The sequence below is a fragment of the Saccopteryx leptura genome, chromosome 5, assembly GCF_036850995.1.
Source record: "Saccopteryx leptura isolate mSacLep1 chromosome 5, mSacLep1_pri_phased_curated, whole genome shotgun sequence".
NCBI classification, from domain to species: domain Eukaryota; kingdom Metazoa; phylum Chordata; class Mammalia; order Chiroptera; family Emballonuridae; genus Saccopteryx; species Saccopteryx leptura.
The window spans coordinates 194328208-194349974 of NC_089507.1; the positions used below are offsets into that span (position 1 = coordinate 194328208).

Here is a 21767-nt window from a genome sequence, read left to right on the forward strand (position 1 = left end):
ATACAGAAAAGTGTACACATTACAACTGTAAAACTCAATGACTTTTTTTTTCCCCCCCGAAGTTAGAAGCGGGGAGGAAGTCAGACAGACTCCCACATGCTCCCAACCACTATCCACATGGCATGCCAACCAGGGGGCGATACTCTGCCCATCTGGGACATTGCTCTGCTGCAGCCAGAGCCATTCTAGCACCTGAAGCGGAGGCCATGGAGCCATCCTCAGTGCCCGGGCCAGCTTTGCTCCAATGGAGCCTTGGCTGTGGGAGGGGAAGAAAGAGATAGAGAGGAAGTAGAGGAGAAAGGGTGGAGAAGCAGATGGGTGCCTCTCCTGTGTGCCCTGACTAGGAATCAAATCTGGGACTTCCACATGCTGGGCCGATGCTCTACCGCTGAGCCAACCAGCCAGGGCCTCAATGACTTTTTGAAAAGTAAGCACACCTATGCAACCAGCACCCAGATCAGGAAACAGAGTATTCATTATTAGCACCCCAAAGTTACCTTTGTGACCCCTCCAAATCACAGCCCCCCAAAGGTAACCATAGATTTGATTTACCTGTTTCTGGACTTCACACAAATGGAATTATACAGAATGTATGACAACTTTGGAAAACTGTTTAACATTATCTATTAAAGTTAAAATATTCCTGCCCTGAAATTCCTCCCTGGATATTTATTCAAAAAGCTTAAAGGTTTATGCCTACCATGAGATTGTACTGGAATGTTTACAGTCATGCTGCTCATAATAGCCAAACACTGGAAACAACAAGTGCAAATTGACAATAGAATGTATAAATGAATTGTGCTATGTTCTCACAGTGGGATACTACACAGCAGTGAGATGGAGCTACTACACACATTATGGGCAATGCTGCCAAACACAGTACCGAGTGAAAGGAGTCAGATGCTACACAGCGTAGGCTGACTGCCTGATTTCATTCTTGTGAAGTTCAAAGCTAATTAATGGCGATGAAAGTCAAAATAGTAGTTACTTATCAGGAAAGGTCATGATTGGGAGAGACCACAAAGGGACTTTCTGTGTGTGTGTGTGGGGGGGCAGATTGCATACTGTTTCTTGGTTTGGGTGCATGTTTTATGGGTGTGCTCACTTTGTGAAAAGCCACTGAGCTAGGCACTTAAAACACATGCTTTTCTGAAAATATACCAAAAAACACTTCAATAAGATGGTTTTTAAAAAAATCTTCCACCTTTTATGTTTGATGTCCAGGGCAGCCTACTCAAATTCCGGCTGAATACAGAAGTTTTTTTTGTGTGTGTTTTTTTTCTGAAGTTGGAAACGGGGAGGCAGTCAGACAAACTCCCGCATGCACCTGACTGGGATCCACCCGGCACGCCCACCAGGGGGCGATGCTCTGCCCATCTGGGGCGTCGCTCTGTTGCAACCAGAGCCATTCCAGCGCCTGAGGCAGAGGCCACAGAGCCATCCTCAGCGCCCAGGCCAACTTTGCTCCAATGGAGCCCTGGCTGCGGGAGGGGAAGAGAGACAGAAAGGAAGGAGAGGGGGAGGGGTGGAGAAGCAGATGGGCGCTTCTCCTGTGTGCCCTGGCTGGGAATCAAACCCAGGACTCCTGCATGCCAGGCCGATGCTCTACCACTGAGCCAACAGACCAGGGCCCTGAATACAGAATTTTTTAAAGCACCTTCTTCATTTTGCCAAAGGGCATCATGTTTTCTTTGAAATGCACCAGAGCCTTGACTGTATCTTTGGGGCCTTCCATTCAAATGTGTGACTTTTTCTGACGCACCCAAACATTGGCATGACATCATCAGTTTGAGTTGGCAGTGCCTCACTTGGACACACACTAGAATGGCTAGAATTAAAAAGATTGACAACTGGAACTCTCACACATTGCTGGTGGGAATGCAAAATGGTACAGTCACTTTGGAAAACAGTTTCTTAAAAAATTAAATGACGGCCAGGGCACACAGGAGAAGCGCCCATTTGCTTCTCCACCCCTCCGCCGCGCTTTCCTCTCTGTCTCTCTCTTCCCCTCCCGCAGCCAAGGCTCCATTGGAGCAAAGATGGCCCGGGCGCTGGGGATGGCTCTGTGGCCTCTGCCTCAGGCGCTAGAGTGGCTCTGGTCGCAACATGGCGACGCCCAGGATGGGCAGAGCATCGCCCCCTGGTGGGCAGAGCGTTGCCCCTGGTGGGCGTGCCGGGTGGATCCCGGTCGGGCGCATGCGGGAGTCTGTCTGACTGTCTCTCCCCGTTTCCAGCTTCAGAGAAATGAAAAAAAAAAAAAAAAAAAAAAAAAAAAAATTAAATGATGCCCGCCCTGGCTGGATAACGCAGTAGGTTGGAGCATCATCTGGAGGCACAGAAATTGCTGATTTGGTTCCTGGTCAGGGCGCAAACCAGAATAGATTGATGTACCTGTCTTTCTCTCTCTAAAATCAATAAAATAAACATTTAAAAAATTAAATTATATCCTTACCATATGACCCTGCAATTCTATTTCTAGGTATTTACAGATAAGAAATGAAAACATATGTTTATCAAAGACTTACACAGAAATTTTGTAACAGCTAAGTTTAAAAGAGCCCCCAAGTTGGAAGAACCCAAATGCTTAACTGAAGAATAGAGTAGAATAGAAGAATGTACTTCCCTGGACATGGAACACACTCAGGCCTACAAAGAACAAATTACTGATACATGAAACAATGTAAATGAATCTCAAAAGGCAGCCAGACACAAGCCATTCTGTGAAGTTCTAGAATATGCAAAATTTATCTATAGACAGGAAGATCAGTGGTTGCCCGGAGCTGGGAGTGGGAAAGACCGACTGGGAATGACCGGGAAAGGGCACAGTGGAACTTTCTGGGAGTGATGGAAATGTATGTAAGTTATGGTGGTAATTACATGGATATATAAATTTATCAAAACTCATCTAATTGTACACTTCATAGAGGTGCATTTTACTGTATGTAAATTATACCTTAATAATCATGAGAATACTGATAATGAGACAACTCTAACTTCATTGATATGAAGAATATCCAAGGTATATTAAGTGAAAAAAAATCAAGGTGCAGAAAAACGTAATTATTATATTGGGAATGCATAAAACAATCTAAAAGCCTATACTAATCATTAGTGGTTTCCTATGGGGGGAGTGGGCCGAGAAGACGGACACAGAAGACAGGATGTTCCTTAAACATTTTACACTTTGATGTTTGAATCAGGTGCACGTAGATTTCCCTTGCTGCTGGAACTCTTACTGAATGTATTGGCACACTTTCATTTCTCAAAAACAAATAAATTTAAAAGTTATGGCCCTGCCCAGTTGGCTCAGTGGTAGAGCATCTGCCCCGCCCTGTGTGTGAAAGTCCTGCTTGGATTCTCTGTCAGGGCACACAGGAGAAGCGGCCATCTGCTTCTCCACCTCTCCCCCTCCTCTCTTTCTTCCTCGCCCACAGTCATGGCTCCTATGGTTCAAGCAAGTTGGCCTGGGGCACTGAGGATGGCACCCTGGCCCTGGGACACTAAAATAGCTCAGTTGCTAAGTAAGGAAGCAGCAGCCCAAGTGGGCAGAGCTTAGCCTGATAGGGGGTTTGCTGGGTGGGTCCCTGTGGGGAGGAGGAGCATGAGGGAGTCTGTCTCTCTGCCTTCTCCCTCTCACTTAAAAGAAAAAAAAAAAAAATGCCTGACCAGGCGATGGCGCAGGGGATAGAACCTCCACCTGGGAAGCTGAGGACCCAGGCAGGTTGAAAACCAAGGTCGCTGGGTTGAGTGTGGACTCATCAGACTTGAGCGCGCGATCATGGACATGACCCCATGGTCGCTGGCTTGAACCAAAAGGTCGCTGAATTTCAGGTCGTTGGCTTGAGCAAGGGGTCACTGGCTGGGCTAGAGCCCCTAGATCAAGGCAGGTATGAGAAAGCAATTAATGAACAACTAATGGCGGAACTATGAGTTGATGGCTTCTCACCTCTCTTCCTTCCTGTCTGACCCTGTCTCTCTACCTAAAAAAAAAATAAATAAATAAATATATAAATAAATATATTATAAAATATTATATATTATAAATATTAATATATTAAAATATTAATATATTATAAATAAATAATTATATAAATAAATATATATATAAATGTCCATCTCTATAGTAATACTTGCTGCTATCCGAATTTACTACCGAGCACACGAACAAACCTTTAAAACAAGAAGCAGATGTTTCCGAATTCGAAAAGATCCGTAACGTCTGGGAGTCTACGGTTTTGCACAATCCCCATCCCCGGACGCAGCCAGGGACTAAGGGCCTCGCCCCCATCCGCGCGCGGCCTCTGCGCAGCACGGAGCCTGCGGGACCGCCGCCTCCACTCGCTCCCCCTCCCAATCCGCGCGCCGCGGGGCCCGGGCTGGCGGCCACAGGGACACCGGTCAGGGTCGTCCCTGCCTCCTCTCTCCTAGGCTAGGGAACTTCTGCCGGCTTCTCTCCAGGGCGCCTGTGGGCAGTGCTGGTGACGAGACAGGGACACAGGATCGCCCCAGAGATCACGGAATTGGGGACGCTCCATGGGCAGACCCCAGCAGCCACAGGTGGCCTCTATCTCTTCTGCTATGGTCCTCAGAGGCCTTTCCCAAGGGTCCACACCCCATCCCCACCCTCCACCCACACAAATAGGAGGCTCTCTGAGACCTATGGGGCAAGATGGTGCGGGCCGGTTCCCAGAAGCTGGTCGTACAGATTCCCGTCCCCGCCCAGCCCAGGCAAGCTCTATCCCAGGGGTCCCCAAACTTTTTACACAGGGGGCCAGTTCACTGTCCCTCAGACCATTGGAGGGCCGGACTATAAAAAAAACTATAAACAAATCCCTATGCACACTGCACAGATCTTATTTTAAAGATAAAAAAACAAAACGGGAACAAATACAATATTTAAAATAAAGAACAAGTAAATTTAAATCAACAAACTGACCAGTATTTCAATGGGAACTATGTTCCTCTCACTGACCACCAATGAAAGAGGTGCCCCTTCCGGAAGTGCAGCGGGGGCCGGATAAATGGCCTCAGGGGGCCGCATGTGGCCCGCGGGCCGTAGTTTGGGGACCCCTGCTCTATCCCTTAGCGGGCCGCTCCGGCCGGGAGGGTCGTCCTGGCTCCCCAAGGGCGCGCGACCTCGGGTTCTGCCTGCTAGGGTCCAGACGGGATCGGCTGCGGTCACTGCGTGGGCACCCGGGGCTGCGTGCGGGGTCGCCCGGAGAGGGACATCGGGAGCCTAGGGAGGCAGCCGGCCGGCTGCACAGGGCGTGGGTCGGCGGTGATCCAGCCGGGGCGGGGCCGGGAGTCGGGAGCCAGAGCCGCAACTTAGAAGTCGAGGCGCTCACAGCTATGGGCCGGGGGTCTCAGAGAGTTCCGGGGCCGCTAACCTCGCTGCTGCTGACGCTACTGCAACTACCGTGGCTGGTGTGGGGGGCCGAGGCATTTCGCGGTGAGTGAGAGAGCGTCCCGAGGGGCAGGCTGGGTCACTGTCAGGGGATGGAGAGTTTGAACCCCTACCCCCTCCGGGAACACGCGGCCAGGACTGGGAACAGGGAGGGTTTGGGAAGATATTCTTGCGACCTACCCAGGAATTCTCACTTGTACTTGGGCTCGGAGCCCAGACTTGCACACTGTCCAGTGCCACCGCCCAGGACAGAGCAGAATGGCAGGGAACCTTCCCCTCTGGGCAGCTGTCCGGCCCCTCAAAGCCCTCTGCTTGGATTGTCTCTGGCTGGGACCGTCCTTAGTCCCATCCTCCAGTAGGAACATTCCTGCACCTCCATCCCTTAGGGCTCAAGGGTCTTCCTCCTCTGGGAAGCCTCCAGCCCCCTGTGCCCCTGGAGTCCCTGCTGAGATCTCAGACTAGGGGACTGCCTATAACTTCCACACCGGGCATCACCCAAGCTCACCCTCCTTCCAGGGCCCTGAGACAGTGTGTATATTGTTTATGTTGTTGCCTTGTTTGGTTAGATAGAGAACGAGGGCTTCTCACAGAAGGTGCCTGTTCAGCAGGGCAAGGGGGGAGGCGTGGGGGAACTGAGCTCAGTCTCTTCCCAGTGTAACCTCTACCCTGCCCTCCGTGAGATGGGGCTGGTAACGGCACCTTCTAGAGTGGGTGGGAGGATTGGTGGAGTCCTGCACATCGAGTGCCTGTGGCGAAGGAGAAGGGGGAGGCGGCAGGGAACGCTGGCCTGGGAAGCCTGAGGTGAAGAGGGGAGGTTGTAGAGCCCTGTGGAGGGGTTCCCAACAGGGTTAGGGTCCTGATCCGTTCTGGACCCCCAGGGGGAGTGACAGCAGCCCTCATTCTCTTGGGAGATGATCCCCAGGCATTCCACTGATTCCTCCTCCTCAGCCTGGAGTCAAGGCAGATGCAACCGCTAGGAGGAGTGGAGGGGGGGTTTCCTCAGTGCCACATTGCCTCCCCCAGTTTTCGCTCCTACCCACTGATCACCGCAGCTCCCTCTGTCTCCCTGTCCCTCATCAAGGTGCCAGTGGCCAGTATGTACGTTTAAGACCATGAAGAGAACCCCCCTATCCATACCCTCTCCTCTTCACCCTGGGAGACCTGGGCCTAACAAAACCTGGTTCTCCACACCCAGTTAAATCCTCTGTGGGCTAAGAAAACCCCCTCTCCCCAGAAGTACTCAGACCCTTCCTCATGCTGGCCCCTCAGTCTGATGGCAACTGCTTGATGGCAACTCACTCATCCAGTCAAGGAGGGCTTCCTGGGGGAAGGGAACTCCTGGAGCTGCTGCTATTCCAGGTCTTTGATGATGGGATCTGGGGAGGAAGCAGAGTAGAAAGGAGTTGAGGTGGCCTGGCAGTTGCTGAGCCACTTCCACAGGCAGCTGTCAGTCTGGGCAGGGCTGGGGGTTTAGGGGTCGGGAGCTGTCAGTTCTGGGAGCTGGGCTTCCCCAGGACTGAGTGCCAGAGGGTGGGCTGGCTGGTGCAGGCTCAGGGCTGCTTGGGGCCTGGCGTCTGCACTTCTGCAGGGCGGGTGTGATGAGAGCTCCTTGGGCCTTTGGGGGGGGGGGTTGGGAGCATTCCAGGGGAGCATTCCAGCCTTCTCTGAGTAATGCTTGGCTCTGGTATTCCTCCTGGAGCCCCCTGAAGCACACCCGGCCTGGGAGTACTCAGGCTCTGTCACCCAGCCTGCCCCCTCTGAAGACATGAGGGTGGGGGGCTCTGGGCCAAGGCCCTGGGAGCCCGCCTCCAGCATGAAACCCCCGAGGGCAGCTCTGAGCAAGGTGGGCCTCCTAAGACAACATCTAGCTGTTATTTTTCTCGGAGGGTGGTGGAGACACAGCATCCTCTTCACAGATCTCTCACCCTAAAGGCATCTGCTGCCCAATCTAAAAATACCCAGTCTAAAGCCTCCCCTTTCCTTCCCCCCCTGCACTGGCTGCCTTTGGCTCTTCCTTGTGACCTCTGACCCCAAGCCCTCCCCCAGGGCCAGTGGGACTGCTGCATCCCCAGTTGAGCTACCCTCTTAGGCTCCTCTGTCTCCTGCCACCTCCCTGGATGCGCCTCCGTCCCAAGGACACGCCATGGATTGTGGAAGATGGATGTTCCTCCCTGCTGCCATCCTCCAGGCCCGCCCCTCCGCTGTCCCCATTCCCCTCTGTTCCTCAGGCTCCCCCTCACCCTGTGCTCTGTCCTCACACCAGGAGACACCCCTGGAGAGCCAGTCACCCCTCACTGGGTCCTGGATGGACGACCCTGGCGCATGGTCACCCTGGAGGAGCCGGTCAGTGCCACATCATCCCTGCCTCCGCAGGGCCCCGGGGTCTCCCAATGCCTTTGCCCCTCCCCAAATGTCAGTGTGGCAGTTTTACAGGGTTTCGACATACCCCTCCCAGTCTTTCAGGCTCCTCCCTGAAGGGTTGACAGGCAGGGGCGGGGAGACATCTAGATTGCCTGAGTCTGTACACATGGAAGTCATTTTCAGGCTCCCATCTCCCACCCCCACTGCGTCTTCTTTTCTCTCCCTTCCCAGAACTAGGCCACCCTCATCCCATCAGGCAGTCTGTGGGCGTGGAACTTCACGGACCTCTTTAAGAACACACTAAGATATCTTCCTCTGGCAAATTTTACCAGAACGTGTGACCCTGTGGACACATTACTGTTACCCTGCCATTAAGTGGCCCGAAACCTCAGACTCACGGGCTCATGCAGAATCCACTTCTGTCCACGGGCACTGGTCACTTTCTTGGTGGCCCTCAGATGCAATCCCCCACCCCATTTCCTTCTCCAGAATGCTCTGCCCCAGCCTCTTCCCAACACCCACCCATTGCACACTTCTAGAACAACACAGCCCCATCCCTGTGTGCTACACAGCTGTGCTGCAAACCAGAAGGCCAGTAGCCTTGGTATGACCATTTCATAGAAGGGCAAACTGAAACCAAGCGAGGTTGGAGAAATTGCCCAAGTTCACACAACTCTTTAGCCCCGAAGTCTGAGACCCACTAGGACAACCCACTATCCAAGCCAGCAGCGAGGAAGGCAGGAAAGCACTGCCCTGGAGGCTGGAGGGCTTCCAAAGGCCCACAGTCCCCAGCCTAGTGCCTCCACTGGGTCCCCCAGACACTCTGGGTCCCCATTCAAGTGGTCAAGCATGGCGCCGGTCCAAGCTTTGAGAGCATTTTCCTGGACATCTCCGGCAGAGGGAAAGGTTGGACACACACTGGAGTCACCTCCTGGTCTGGCCTGGGCTGTGTCCAGGAAGGGGATCCCAGAGGGGCCTTGTTTTTTCCCATTTATGGGCCCCCACACCCAGGAAGGCTGCCAAGATGCGGACAGTGTTGAGGCAGGGAGTCCTGTCCCAGAGGAAGGAAACACTCACATTTCAGATCAGGGATGAGGTGCATAGTGAGGGATAGAGTTCCTCAGAGGGCAAGAAGTGAGGACAGCAGGGGAGCAGAGGGACAGAGCGGGGATTCTGGGGTTTGGTGGTGGCAGGAGGAGGCTCTTCGTTTGGATTGCCCTTTTCCTCAGTACAGATCTTTCTCCAGTAAAGCAAGTGGCATTCTGGCCCCATGAGCTCATGCTTGGGGCCTTGCCGGGCTCTTGGCTCGGGCAGGGAGCTGTCTGCTCCCCACCTGTAAGGGAAAAGCCTCCACTCCAAGATTGTGAACCCCTTGACCTCTGGCCCAGCCCAGTGCATTGTGGGCTGAAAAGGAAGGCCCAGCGAGGGCTGGGCCAGCATTCCGAAGACACAGCAGCTCTCCAGGAGGCTGTTGGACCAGCTCCGACTCTGGGCCCCCAGCCAGGCTGAGTGGACAAGGGAGGCAGATGGGGTCGTGGAAGAGGCAAAGAGGGCAGGGAAGGAGAGGCTGGCCAGCTGGCCTGGGCCCTTCCTGACATATGGCCAAGAAAGCCAGTGTTTTCCACTTGGCCCCGGCAGAGGTCTGTGTTCACTCCGTAGGATCTGTGAAACAGGTGCGGGTGAGCCTGCTGGGGACCGAGGGGACTTTCAGGGCCTGGCAGGTTGTCAGAATGGGAGGCCGAGGAGTCAAGTCTGAGTTCTACAGGGAGTGGGGAGAAGCGGGATACAGAAACAAGAGGTTGTGAGGAGGCCCGAGCCACGGCTACCTGGTGGCCACCCACTCTCTCTCACTCTCTCAGGACTGCACGGTCCTCCCTGCCTAGAGGAAGCCCAGGCATGAAAGAGGAGGGAGGGCCAGAGGAAAGGCCCAGCAACCTTGAGCAAGGCTGGGCACCTTTCTGGGACCCCTGGTCTCCCTAGGGAGAAAGAGGTGTGAACCTAGCAGGCTGTGTCCAATGGCTGCTGTCAGAACAACAAACAGCGTGAATTTGGGAACATCTTCAACTGCATATTCTCATCCTCACATCAGCCAGGCCCACCAGGGCAAGTGGTGACCCTTCTGTCCCCTGCCCCCATGTACTTCCCGTGAGCTCCATTGCCAGCGGGCTCCACGTCCCACTGGCTTCCTGACAGGCAGGAGGCCAGGTTACCTCTCATCCCAGCCCTACACTCCTTCTTGCCCAGGTCTTGAAGCTAGACAAGGGACTGGTAGCCTTGGAGGCTGAAGGCCAGGAGCTCCTGTTGGAGCTGGAGAAGAACCAGTGAGTACTAGTCTGGGGGGGGGGGAGGGCTGGGAGTCAAGACAACCCTTCTCTCTGGGGTGGGGTGGACTGGGGAGAACCCAGGAGGGGGACTGGAAGGGTGAGGACCCTGAGGAGGTTCAGGTGACAGAGAGAGTCACGCCAACCCATGACTGGCTCCCTTGAGGCTGAAGTGGACTATTGGGCTGGGTTAGCCCTGCTGTGGGGCACATTGCTCATTCAGGCCCCAGGAGCATTTCGTTAGCTCCCTGCTGGGAAATGAGTAGGCACCACCTAATGGAAATGAGTAGGTATCCACCTCATGGGTCCTCAAAAAGAATCTTGAGTCAAAAAAAAAAAATCCAAGATAGGTTCCAAAGATGGTGGGCATGCCAGGCTAATGGAATGATGAGGACAAAGGTTACAGTGGTACAAAGATCAAGGCATATTCAGGGGCATCCATTTGTCTGACCTGCCCAGAGAGTCCCCATCTGCAGGGAAGGTAGCAACGGGAAGCGAATTTGGGGAGTCCCAGGAGGGCCAGATCACAGAAGGTCATTTTAGTGCTGAGAATCCTGGAGTGTGCAGAGCCAAAGATTTTGAGTTGGTGAATGGGCAGGCAGAGCTGGCTGGGTGGGGTGGAAGTTCAAGGTGGAGCATGAGATCTTAAAGCCATTCAGACTATATTATTAACAGCTATTTATTTATAAGTGCTTGTTTCATGGTAGGCACTAAGCACTCTACGCCTGCTTTATTCTCCCCCGTGGAATCACCATGCCTAACCACAGTATTCTGGGGTTTGAAGTCCCATGCATTGAATGATCATATCACCTACTTCCTAGTGTTGTGTGTGTGCATGGAGCAGGGAACAAAGCTTGCGAAGGTGAAGGAAAGACTGGCAGGTAGAGAAGCAGGTATCACAGGTCTTTGGGGCAGTCTTGCAGGACAGAAGTCAAGGTGAGGTCAAGGTCGAGGATTTTTAAAAAAAAAGAGAGATTGACTTATGGTTGATCCATCTTGGTGGGGAGGATCCCGGTGAGATGGGCCCCAAAGGTGGAATCACGAAGGGGATTAGCATCACTGAGGGACAGCTGGGAACATACGTGGGGGCTGGGGGTCAGAGGACTAGAGAGAAGACTGACCAGATGCCCAACAAGGGTAGGCAGCAGAAAAGGCCACCTGGGAGTTCAACCACATCCTTGGCTGCAAGTCCCATCTTCTCTGCAGTGTCTCCTGAGTCCTCCCCTCCTGCCCAGCCCCAGCCCTGGGCATTCAGCTGCCTGCCACAGGCTCCACAGGGACCACAAACCCTGCCCCCAGTGCTGCTCCTCCCTGATGCTTCCCATACTCCCACTTCCCATATCAAAGCCATCACCAAGGCCCTGGCCGGTTGGCTCAGCGGTAGAGCGTCGGCCTGGCGTGCGGGGGACCCGGGTTCGATTCCCGGCCAGGGCACATAGGAGAAGCGCCCATTTGCTTCTCCACCCCCCCCCTTCCTTCCTCTCTGTCTCTCTCTTCCCCTCCTGCAGCCAAGGCTCCACTGGAGCAAAGATGGCCCGGGCGCTGGGGATGGCTCCTCGGCCTCTGCCCCTGGCGCTAGAGTGGCTCTGGTCGCAACAGAGCGACGCCCCGGAGGGGCAGAGCATCGCCCCCTGGTGGGCAGAGCATCACCCCTGGTTGGCGTGCCGGGTGGATTCGGTCGGGCGCATGCGGGAGTCTGTCTGACTGTCTCTCCCCGTTTCCAGCTTCAGAAAATTAAAAAAAAAAAAAAAAAAAAAAAGCCATCACCAAGCTCCTTCCTGCCCTTCACTTTTCTCCCTGTAGCACAAGGGTTTTCTGAGCTAAGCAACACGCAGTTGCTCCTGTCCCTTTCCCAAGATAGACTTTGGTGCTTCTTAACTGCCAGCTCTGTGCCTCACTCATAGAGCTGCTCCATTAGCATTCAGGGAGGAAGTCTAGAGGGCATCCTGGAGGAGGCAGAGCTGAATTAGGTGATCCCTACAAACCCCCTCCCAGCAGGCTGCTGGCTGCAGGATACACAGAAACCCACTACAGCCCAGCAGGGCAACCAGTGGTGCTCGTCCCCAACAACACGGTGAGATACCTCCATGGGCACTGAGGACAGGGTGAAGGGTGCAGGGGGATGTACTTCTTGAGGGCCTCCCCACCATTCCTTCCCCAGCCTCCTCCTATTCCTAAAGAGGGGCTGGAGCCAGCTCCCCACCATGCCTGCTCTCCTGCCCCTCCCACTTCAGTCTTGGCTGAGATCTGAGACTGGGTGCCTTTGCTCTCCAGGATCACTGTCACTACCATGGGCGTGTGAGGGGCTTCCCAGACTCCTGGGTAGTCCTCAGCACCTGCTCTGGGATGAGGTGAGGAGTTCTGGGGGCGGGGGCTGGGCCTGGGACTAGGGTAAGAGTTCTCTCACAGCCCCTTCTGCACCCTTTTGCACCGTAGGGGCCTGATCGCGCTCAACAACAATGCCAGCTATTATGTACACCCCTGGCCATCTGGGGATGCCAAGGATGGCTCCACCCACAGGATCTTCTGGACCGAGCAGCTACTTAGCTGGAGAGGGGCCTGTGGCCACAGGGATCCCGGAGACAAAGGGAACATGACCAGCCTTTCTCATGCCACCCAGATCAGGGTTAGGGGAACAGACAGGGGCAGGAATGGGAAGGCAGTACCCATAGCCCTCCAAATCAGAATGACAGGGATGTGTGGCCCCAGTTCAGGGTCTCATGTCCTGATGTTTTTATTTGGAGGCCAAAGAAACAACTTCTAGCACATTTTTAAAGTTAACGTTGTGCTTTCTGGGGATTGCGGTTGGTGGTCAGGGCTCAAGCCCAGCAGCCTGCCACTCAGAGTCACGATTGCCTCTTTCCAGGACACGCGGGATGCTGGGAGAAGCCAGAGGTACCTGGAGCTGTACATAGTGGCTGACCACACCCTGGTGAGAGGAGGCTCAATGGGGTTCTGGGGCTGAATGAGGCCATCTCAGCCTGTCACACTGCCATATTGCTACCCTTTCAGTTCTTGACCCAGGGCCAGGACTTGAACCGCACGAAACAGCGCCTTCTGGAGATTGCAAACTACGTGGACCAGGTTGGGGGTAGTGGGTGGGAAGATAGGCCTAATAGGAGTGACGGCCCCAGGGGCAGGCAGGTCCTAGCTGGAACTGGCAGGCTTGGAGATGAGAGAAAATGGAAGGGGAAAGAGCAGGGCCACCAGCACGGTGGCACTGTGGTCCCCTGCTTCAGGCCCATCCGCCCTGACCACAGATTCTCAGGACTCTGGACATTCAGGTGGCGCTGACTGGCCTGGAAATATGGACTGAGCAGGACCAGAGCCGCATAATGTCAGACGCAAACGCCACACTCTGGGCTTTCCTGCAGTGGCGCCGGGGGCTGTGGGTGCGGCAGCCACACGACTCTACACAGCTGCTCACGTGGGTGCCTCCCATCCCCACGAGGGTACCCCGCTGGGCGCACCCCCTTCCCAGCATCGCCAGGTCACACCACACTCCACCTTCAGGGGCCGCACTTTTCAGGGCAACACCGTGGGCCTGGCACCCATTGAAGGCATGTGCCTTGCAGAGAGCTCTGGAGGCGTGAGCATGGTGAGCTCCGCGGGGGGCTGGGTGGAAGGAGAGGTGCAGGGGCTTGGGGTGTGGGTCTCCTCAGCACCCAGTGACAGTCCCCACGCCTTCCCAGGACCACTCCGAGCTCCCCATTGGTGCTGCAGCTACCATGGCCCATGAGATAGGCCACAGCTTTGGCCTCAGCCATGACCCCGACGGCTGCTGCGTGGAGGCAGCAGCTGAGCCAGGCGGATGCGTCATGGCAGCGGCCACTGGGTATGGGCAACCCGGTGTGGGGGAGAAGGGCTGCTGGGGAGGCTCCACAAGAGCGGGGCCCTACTTCGGCTGCATTCCTTTGGGTGAATGCTTACCTCTCAGTTTCCTATTCTGTAAAATGGGAATATGATCATAGTAATCGCCCTGATTGGATGAAGATTCTTTTCGGGAAAACCTAGCGAAGTTACTCCTCCAGGACTGGCAGCGTTGTGTTGGGATTCAACTTTCCGTCCTGGGCTGTCATTTCCTGGCGTCACACCCTCCCGTCTGGAGCTTCTGTTTGACTTTGCTCGGGTCACTTACCTACTCTGGGCTCTGCCTCACGCAGGTGGCGTCTGCGCACCCGCGGCTGTGTGGCCAAGCAGGGGTAGTCCTGGAGGGTGGGGGTCGGTGAAGAGTAGGGCGTTAAAGAGGGGGGGGTCCCCACAAGCCCCGACGTCTTTACCCGACCGTAGGCACCCGTTCCCCCGCGTGTTCAGCGCCTGCAGCCGCCGCCAGCTGCGCGCCTTCTTCCGCAAGGGGGGCGGTAAGTGCCTCTCCAACGCGCCGGAGTCTGGGCTCCTGGTACCGCGGGCGCACTGTGGGAACGGCTTCCTGGAGGAGGGCGAGGAGTGCGACTGCGGCGCCGGCCAGGTTAGGTCCACGCGTCGGGCTCCCGGAGGTCAAGGCTCCCCGCCCGCCCCCTCCCCCAAGGTCTGGAGCACTGCCCCCTCACCTGGTCCTTTTTGCCTTTTCTGCTCCAGGAGTGCCCCAACCCTTGCTGCTTCGCCCACAACTGCTCGCTGCATGAGGGGGCCCAGTGCTCCCATGGAGACTGCTGTGCCAGCTGCCTGGTGAGAGCATGGGAGGCTTGGAGGTGAGGGTGGAGGGGCGCTGGGGAGCCGGCCTGTTTGTCCTAGCTAATTGGCGTCCCCCGGTCCTATTCGGGTGTGGGCTCTGTTCTGGGCTGGAGTCCGCCTAGCTGTCCCCCGGGCTCTCCCGCCTCTGAGCCTCGCTGTTGGCGTGGATCTCTCACTGCCCAATGTCTCTGTCTCCGTTGCTCTCCCGCCACCCGGGTCGCCTGCATAGCTGAAGCCGGCGGGCGCGCCGTGCCGTCGGGCTGCGGGAGACTGTGACCTCCCGGAGTTCTGCACGGGCGCTTCTCCCTACTGTCCCCCAGACATTTTCTTACTGGACGGCTCACCTTGCGCCAGCGGCCGCGGCTACTGCTGGGACGGCGCGTGTCCCACGCTGGAGCAGCAGTGCCAGCAGCTCTGGGGGCCTGGTGAGAACACTCGCGCGCTCTTGCGCGCCGCCCTTATCCTGGGGTCTGAGGAATTTTCTCCTCTAGGGAAGATGGGCGGGGGGAGCGTGGTCCCCAGCCCCGCCTATGCTTCACAGGCTCCCGCCCAGCCCCAGAGGCCTGTTTCCTCGTGATGAACTCGGCAGGAGACGCACAGGGGAACTGCGGCCAGGACGAAGAGGGCAGCTACGTGCCTTGTACGCAGAGGTGGGAAGAGGAGCAGAGGGATCAGAAGCTGGGGAGTGGGTTGGGGGCCAGGGGACACTCCACGCTGTTTGACCGACCTCTGCTTGGTTTCAGTGATGCACAATGTGGGAAGCTGCAGTGCCAGGGCGGGGAGCAGAGCCCACGGACACCACACACGCTGCCGGTGGACTCTACCATCCACCTAGGCAGCCGCGAGGTGACCTGCAGGGGAGCCTTCCTGCTACCTGGTGCCCTCCTGGACCCGCCTCAGTTGGGCCTGGTAGAGCCTGGCACCCAGTGTGGACCGACAATGGTGAGCCCTGCCCACCCGACCCTACCTGCCACTTGAATCCCTAGGGCCGAAGCGTTGCTCCCCCACACTGCTTAGTGCATGCCACTTCCGTAGGTGTGCCGGGACAGGCGCTGCCGGAACACCACCTTTCAGGCGGTGGAGCGCTGCCTGAGGGCCTGCCACGGCCATGGGGTGAGTGGTCTGCAAGGTGTGTGTGTGGGGGGGTGACGGTGAGGTTCCTCATTCCGTGCAACTGTCCTTCTCTCTTCCTCTGCAGGTTTGCAATAGTAACCACAACTGCCACTGCGACCCTGGCTGGGCTCCGCCCTCCTGTGACAAGCCAGGGCTGGGTGGTAGTGTGGACAGTGGCCCTGCGCAGCCTGAAAGTGCGCATGCAGGGGGGCGGGTGGGGAAGGGCCACGTGGTACACCCACTTAGGACTCAGCCCACCCTGTCTTCCACAGACCACCACGCCTTCCTGCTGGCAGTGGTCTCGAGCTTCCTGCTGCCTCTGCTTCCTGGGGCCGGCCTGGCCTGGTGCTGCTACCGGCGGCAGGGGTCCCCGCTCCAGCGATGTCTCTGTGGCTCAAGGAGGGACAGCGGGTAGGCGCCGAAGGCTCCCTGCTCCCTGAGCCCGCTCCCGTGGTTCCTGCTCCTCAGAGTTCGGCTGGGCCTGGGGCAGCTGGTGTGGGGTTAGCCTTTGTCCTCAGGTGCAGAGAGGCAGCAGAGGTAGTGGGAAGAAGCCTTGAGCGGGAGGCACGAGGGGCCAGGGTGTGGGTCTCTGCGCCTCCCACCCCTCCCCATTACTGTGCTTCAGTCCCTTTTTGTCCATTCTCCTGTTTCTGCCACCAGAGGGCTGCCTCGACTTTGTCTTTGCCCTGTTTTCCACCAGCTCATAGTCAATTCCTGCTTCACTGTGCCCTTCAAGACCTCTCCGACCCCCTGTCACTTCCTCTCCCTAAACCTCTGCTGTTTCCTCCTTTGGGTTCCCAAACGCTGGGCCAGCACGTCTCTTTACTCCATAACACCGGTCGGCGGCTGTAGCACCAGCGGTCTTTGTTAGGCCTGCCCTAACCCAGTTCTCCAGGAGTCGGGAGGAGGGTCCTGTAATATCTAGGGCTGCCCCTTCACTAGGTGCTGGGCACGGCAGGCACCTTTGGCCACATCTGACACAGCCTGGCCTTGGGAGTGCGCAGGACAAGCTGAGGAAAGAGCAGGGTTTGGGGTGGAGGCAGGGACCGAGGGCATCCCTGCCAGGGGTGGGCACCAGCCAGGCCCCAAGAGCCAGGTGAGAGGGCCTTGACACAACGTGTGGTGACGGCAGGTCTGAGGGCAGAGGTGCAGGTGCTCAGAGCTTGGTGGGTCAGCATGAGGGGTCCTTTAAGGGGGCAGTGACTGCATCTCATCGCCAGCGCGGAGTCTTGAGGGCAGTGGAGACTGTTTGGAAGAGACATGGAAGGAAGTGGCAGGCTTTGGGAGATGGGACATGAGCAGCCACACATAGTTTGAAGTCATCAAGGGCAGCGGGGCCCCCCAATGGCAAGGAGTGCAGGCACAGCTGCCACTAGGGAGGCCGTCCGCTCCTCTTCGGGATCTGAGTGATGCCAGCATCTGGAGGATGCCAGGATGCTGGGTGGTGCTGGAGTGCAGGAGAAATGCCAGGGCTGGAAGGAAAGTGTCTGCAGCCCTGGGAGGGCCAGAGTCTGACTGAGAGCCTGGACCCCAAGGGCTCCTCGCAGGCGGGAACAGGAAGTGAGCTAGAGAGAGTGACCTGGAGCAGAAAGAAGGATGGAGACTCAGTCAGTACAGGAGGCAGAGCAGAAGAAAAACTTGGGCTGGGCATGTGCTGCTGGCTGCCACTATTCCAGCCTCCTTTCTCACTGCTCAGGCCCAAAGATGGCCCACGCAGGGACCACCCCCTGGGCAGTGTTCGTGGCCTGGAGTTGGGCCCCTTGACCACTGGAGAGCCTCAACCCCTTGGTGAGTGAGGCATTAGGGGAGATGGGGAGGGAAGTAAAGGGATGGACTCTTGGGCCTCCTCCTCTCCTCTTAGCATCTAACCACCTTGAGTCCCCGGCACCCTGTGCACGGCAAGAACCACTGCCGGCTGTGTTCACAGCACTCATTCTCTGCCCATTGCTCATTCTCTGCCCATTGCTCCAAGACACGGAGATCTCTGCCAGAGCCCAACAGCCACCTTGAGAAACCTGGGCGCTGTGGCCCTGCCTGCACCCCAAGGTAGGAGAGGACCTTGATGTGGGGACCTCTACTTCCCACTGCCTCTCTGTTGCCCCTCAGCTTATTGTCCCCTACTCTGGGGTTTCTGAGCTTGGGTTCTGAGATATGACCACATGGAGAGGCTGTTGACATGGAGGCCAGATGCTGGAAGACTCTGAAGTGGGGGACGGAGAAGTGGCTTTTCCTGGGTCATAGGTCCTCACTGAGAAAGAACAGGGGGTCCCTGTCACATGACTTGCAACCTGAGGTCCCAGCCCTCAGGGGATGACTCCTCCCCCCTTTATTTTCAGCAGGTCAAGTCGAGAAGCCAAGATCCTGTCTCTGGTGAGAGGGGTATCCTCAGATGAGGACATGTAAAGACAGGTGGCTTCTGACAGCCATCCCAGGCTCTTGGACCGCCAATGGCAGAACCAGCAAGTCAGCTGACCTCCTGCACCTTCAGGCAGCTTGCAAGTTTCTTCCCCGAGTTACCTCTGCCCTACCCACTCCAGGACACCAGAGCCTCATCAGAATTTGCCTAATGCTGTCCCCGTTCCTTAGGGCCACGGATCATGCCAGCCCAAGCATCCATCTGTTATGAAAACTTCCTGGGTCTGAGAGATCTAGGAGGCTGAGAACTCCATCATTACCAGCGTTTATCCAGGGAACTTATACACGAGGCACATCTTGACCAACAGCAACACGAAGTGGATATCCACCACACCATGTGTCAGGCTCTAGTCTAAAGGGTTATATATGACAGGGCAGGATAAATAGGGGTGCTGGGGTGTGACCCACCCTAGATAAGGGAAAATGTCTTGCATGCTTGCCCAGGGAAGGGCTTGTTGCAGGAACCAGCATGCTTGGGACATAGGGGAGGGGTGATCAGACAGGCTCTGAGGGGATTTACGGGAAGCGATCTCTGTTCTGACCCAGAGGATCTGGCTGCAGTCAGGCAGTGGTCATGTCACGGAACAGTCCTTCCCACCATCAATCCAAGGAGTGAAGGTCACATAGTCACTGACCTCCTGTCACCAGGAGAGGCTGGATCACACTGGGCATTGGGAGCGGCCTCTGTCCGTGGAGCCTGGGGGGGGGGGTGCTACATGAACTTCACCCAGACTCAGCTCTGCAGAGGGGAGTGACTGCTGGGCCGGAGCCTGGACCCTGGGACCCGGGGTGCTACATGAACATCACCCAGACTCAGCTCTGCAGAGGGGAGTGACTGCTGGGCCAGAGCCTGGACTCTGGGACCCGGGGTGCTACATGAACATCACCCAGACTCAGCTCTGCAGAGGGGAGTGACTGCTGGGCCAGAGCCTGGACTCTGGGACCCGGGGTGCTACATGAACATCAGCCAGACTCAGCTCTGCAGAGGGGAGTGACTGCTGGGCCGGAGCCTGGACCCTGGGACCCGGGGTGCTACATGAACATCACCCAGACTCAGCTCTGCAGAGGGGAGTGACTGCTGGGCCGGAGCCTGGACCCTGGGACCCGGGGTGCTACATGAACATCACCCAGACTCAGCTCTGCAGAGGGGAGTGACTGCTGGGCCAGAGCCTGGACCCTGGGACCCGGGGTGCTACATGAACATCACCCAGACTCAGCTCTGCAGAGGGGAGTGACTGCTGGGCCGGAGCCTGGACCCTGGGACCCGGGGTGCTACATGAACATCACCCAGACTCAGCTCTGCAGAGGGGAGTGACTTCTGGGCCAGAGCCTGGACCCTGGGACCCGGGGTGCTACATGAACTTCACCCAGACTCAGCTCTGCAGAGGGGAGTGACTGCTGGGCCGGAGCCTGGACCCTGGGACCCGGGGTGCTACATGAACTTCACCCAGACTCAGCTCTGCAGAGGGGAGTGACTGCTGGGCCAGAGCCTGGACTCTGGGACCCGGGGTGCTACATGAACATCACCCAGACTCAGCTCTGCAGAGGGGAGTGACTGCTGGGCCAGAGCCTGGACCCTGGGACCCGGGGTGCTACATGAACATCACCCAGACTCAGCTCTGCAGAGGGGAGTGACTGCTGGGCCGGAGCCTGGACCCTGGGACCCGGGGTGCTACATGAACATCACCCAGACTCAGCTCTGCAGAGGGGAGTGACTGCTGGGCCAGAGCCTGGACCCTGGGACCCTACATTTCAGACTGAGTCCACATCCCCGGAGCCTGGCCCCTGCAAAATAAACAAACACTTCAAACAAAACCCTTGGGACCTCCCTCCCTTCCTCTTCCTGTCATCTTGTCCCCCAGATGCTTCCTCAGCTCCACCCATTGCTGGTCCTGCACCCGAGGTTCTGGAGGAGTGTGGAGTATACTGCAAGCCCCCCACCCACTTTGGACATTACTGAGTCTTTCCTCCATTCCCTGCGAGGGGACAGAGAGAGCCATTTTAGAAAGGGCACCAAAAGGCCTCTGTCTTTTCTGTCTGTAAATTCAACCCCATGGGGCTCCCTGAGGGGTGATGGCTGCTTGGTGGAGCCTCAAATGGTAGTCAGGGCCCCAGATGGACCCGGGCATAGGACAGTGTTGCCTTGCTTGAATGAACCCTTTGTCCCACCTCACCTGCCCCCCTTGGGCATTCTCAGAAGCCCCTTATTCTCTCCCTTTGCTTCATGCAAGAGTTGCTGAGAGACCTTCTGTATCAGCCAGCTGCTGCTGTGTAACAACAGTCCCCCAAAACTTAGTAGCTTAGAACAATGGCCAATTCTGTGAATTGGCAAATTAGGTTGAACTCAGCTGGTGGTTCCCTTGGCCTCAGCTCAGTTATTTATGTATTTGCTGTCAAATGCTGGTCAGCTAGGTAGTTCTGTTCTGGGGTGGCTGGCTGTTGGCTGGGGTGATGGGGATGGATGGGCTGTGTGTTTCTCATTTTCCAGCAGGCTAGCCTGGGCTTGTTCACAGCTGGGGAGGATTCCAAGAGAGCAAGACCAGGATTAGGATGTGGTCAGTTACCTACACTGGGCACATGTGTGCACACACACACACACACACACATACACACACCACATCAAGACAATATTTTAATGCAATATTTTAAAAGATCAAAATGCCAAAATATCAAAATTTTAGGTAAAGACAGGATCAATAACAGTGCCACGCCAGAGGCAAAAACAAAAATCAGTCATTGCGATCCTGAGACAAGTTCCTTTCTCACGTCATCCTGCAAGAGATGAATGGGAAGCTTGCAAGGCCTCTTGAAATACCATGACTGGCACATGTTCATTACTGTAACATTCTATTAGCCCAAGCAAGTCACAGGGCCAGCCTAGTTTCCAGGGATTGGGGGAAAACGCCACTTCTAATTGGAGGAGTGCCAAAACCATCTTTCAGAGCATGTGAGGAGCTGGGGAGTTCTTCACAGAAGAGGCAGCCCCCCTCCGGAGCTTGCTCTCACTCCACCAGCCCAAGAGACGGAATGAGACTTTTCTAAAGCCCTGTGCTATGTTCTTTGTATCTGTGGGATTTTTTTAAAGACTTTATTTATTCATTTTAGATGAGAGAGAGAGAGAGAGAGAGAGAGAGAGAGAGAGAGGGAGAAGGGAGGAGCAGGAAGCATCAACTCCCATATGTGCCTTGACCAGGCAAGCCCAGGGTTTTGAACCAGCGACCTCAGCATTCCAGGTCGATGCTTTATCCACTGCGCCACCACAGATCAGGCTGTGGGATTTTGATGTATAGAGAAAACTGAGCCCTGGCCGGTTGGCTCAGCGGTAGAGCGTCGGCCTAGCGTGCGGAGGACCCGGGTTCGATTCCCGGCCAGGGCACACAGGAGAAGCGCCCATTTGCTTCTCCACCCCTCCGCCGCACTTTCCTCTCTGTCTCTCTCTTCCCCTCCCGCAGCCAAGGCTCCATTGGAGCAAAGATGGC

The 21767-nt window shown here is 56.2% G+C and overlaps 1 protein-coding gene across 1 annotated transcript; it reads left to right on the forward strand.

The window, feature by feature from the left end:
- The first annotated feature begins 5324 nt into the window (after positions 1–5324).
- On the forward strand, positions 5325–20083 carry ADAM33 (ADAM metallopeptidase domain 33). The gene is given in 23 exon segments (XM_066387327.1): positions 5325–5449; positions 7668–7747; positions 10010–10086; positions 12082–12160; positions 12361–12437; positions 12523–12712; positions 12953–13018; positions 13099–13170; positions 13347–13513; positions 13600–13684; positions 13779–13921; positions 14377–14554; positions 14665–14754; positions 14990–15185; positions 15302–15410; positions 15504–15702; positions 15796–15873; positions 15959–16067; positions 16146–16284; positions 17570–17665; positions 17854–17889; positions 17891–17919; positions 18210–20083. Coding segments are annotated over 23 exon segments (2433 nt in total). The 5' UTR covers positions 5325–5349; the 3' UTR covers positions 18248–20083.
- Positions 20084–21767: the final 1684 nt, after the last annotated feature.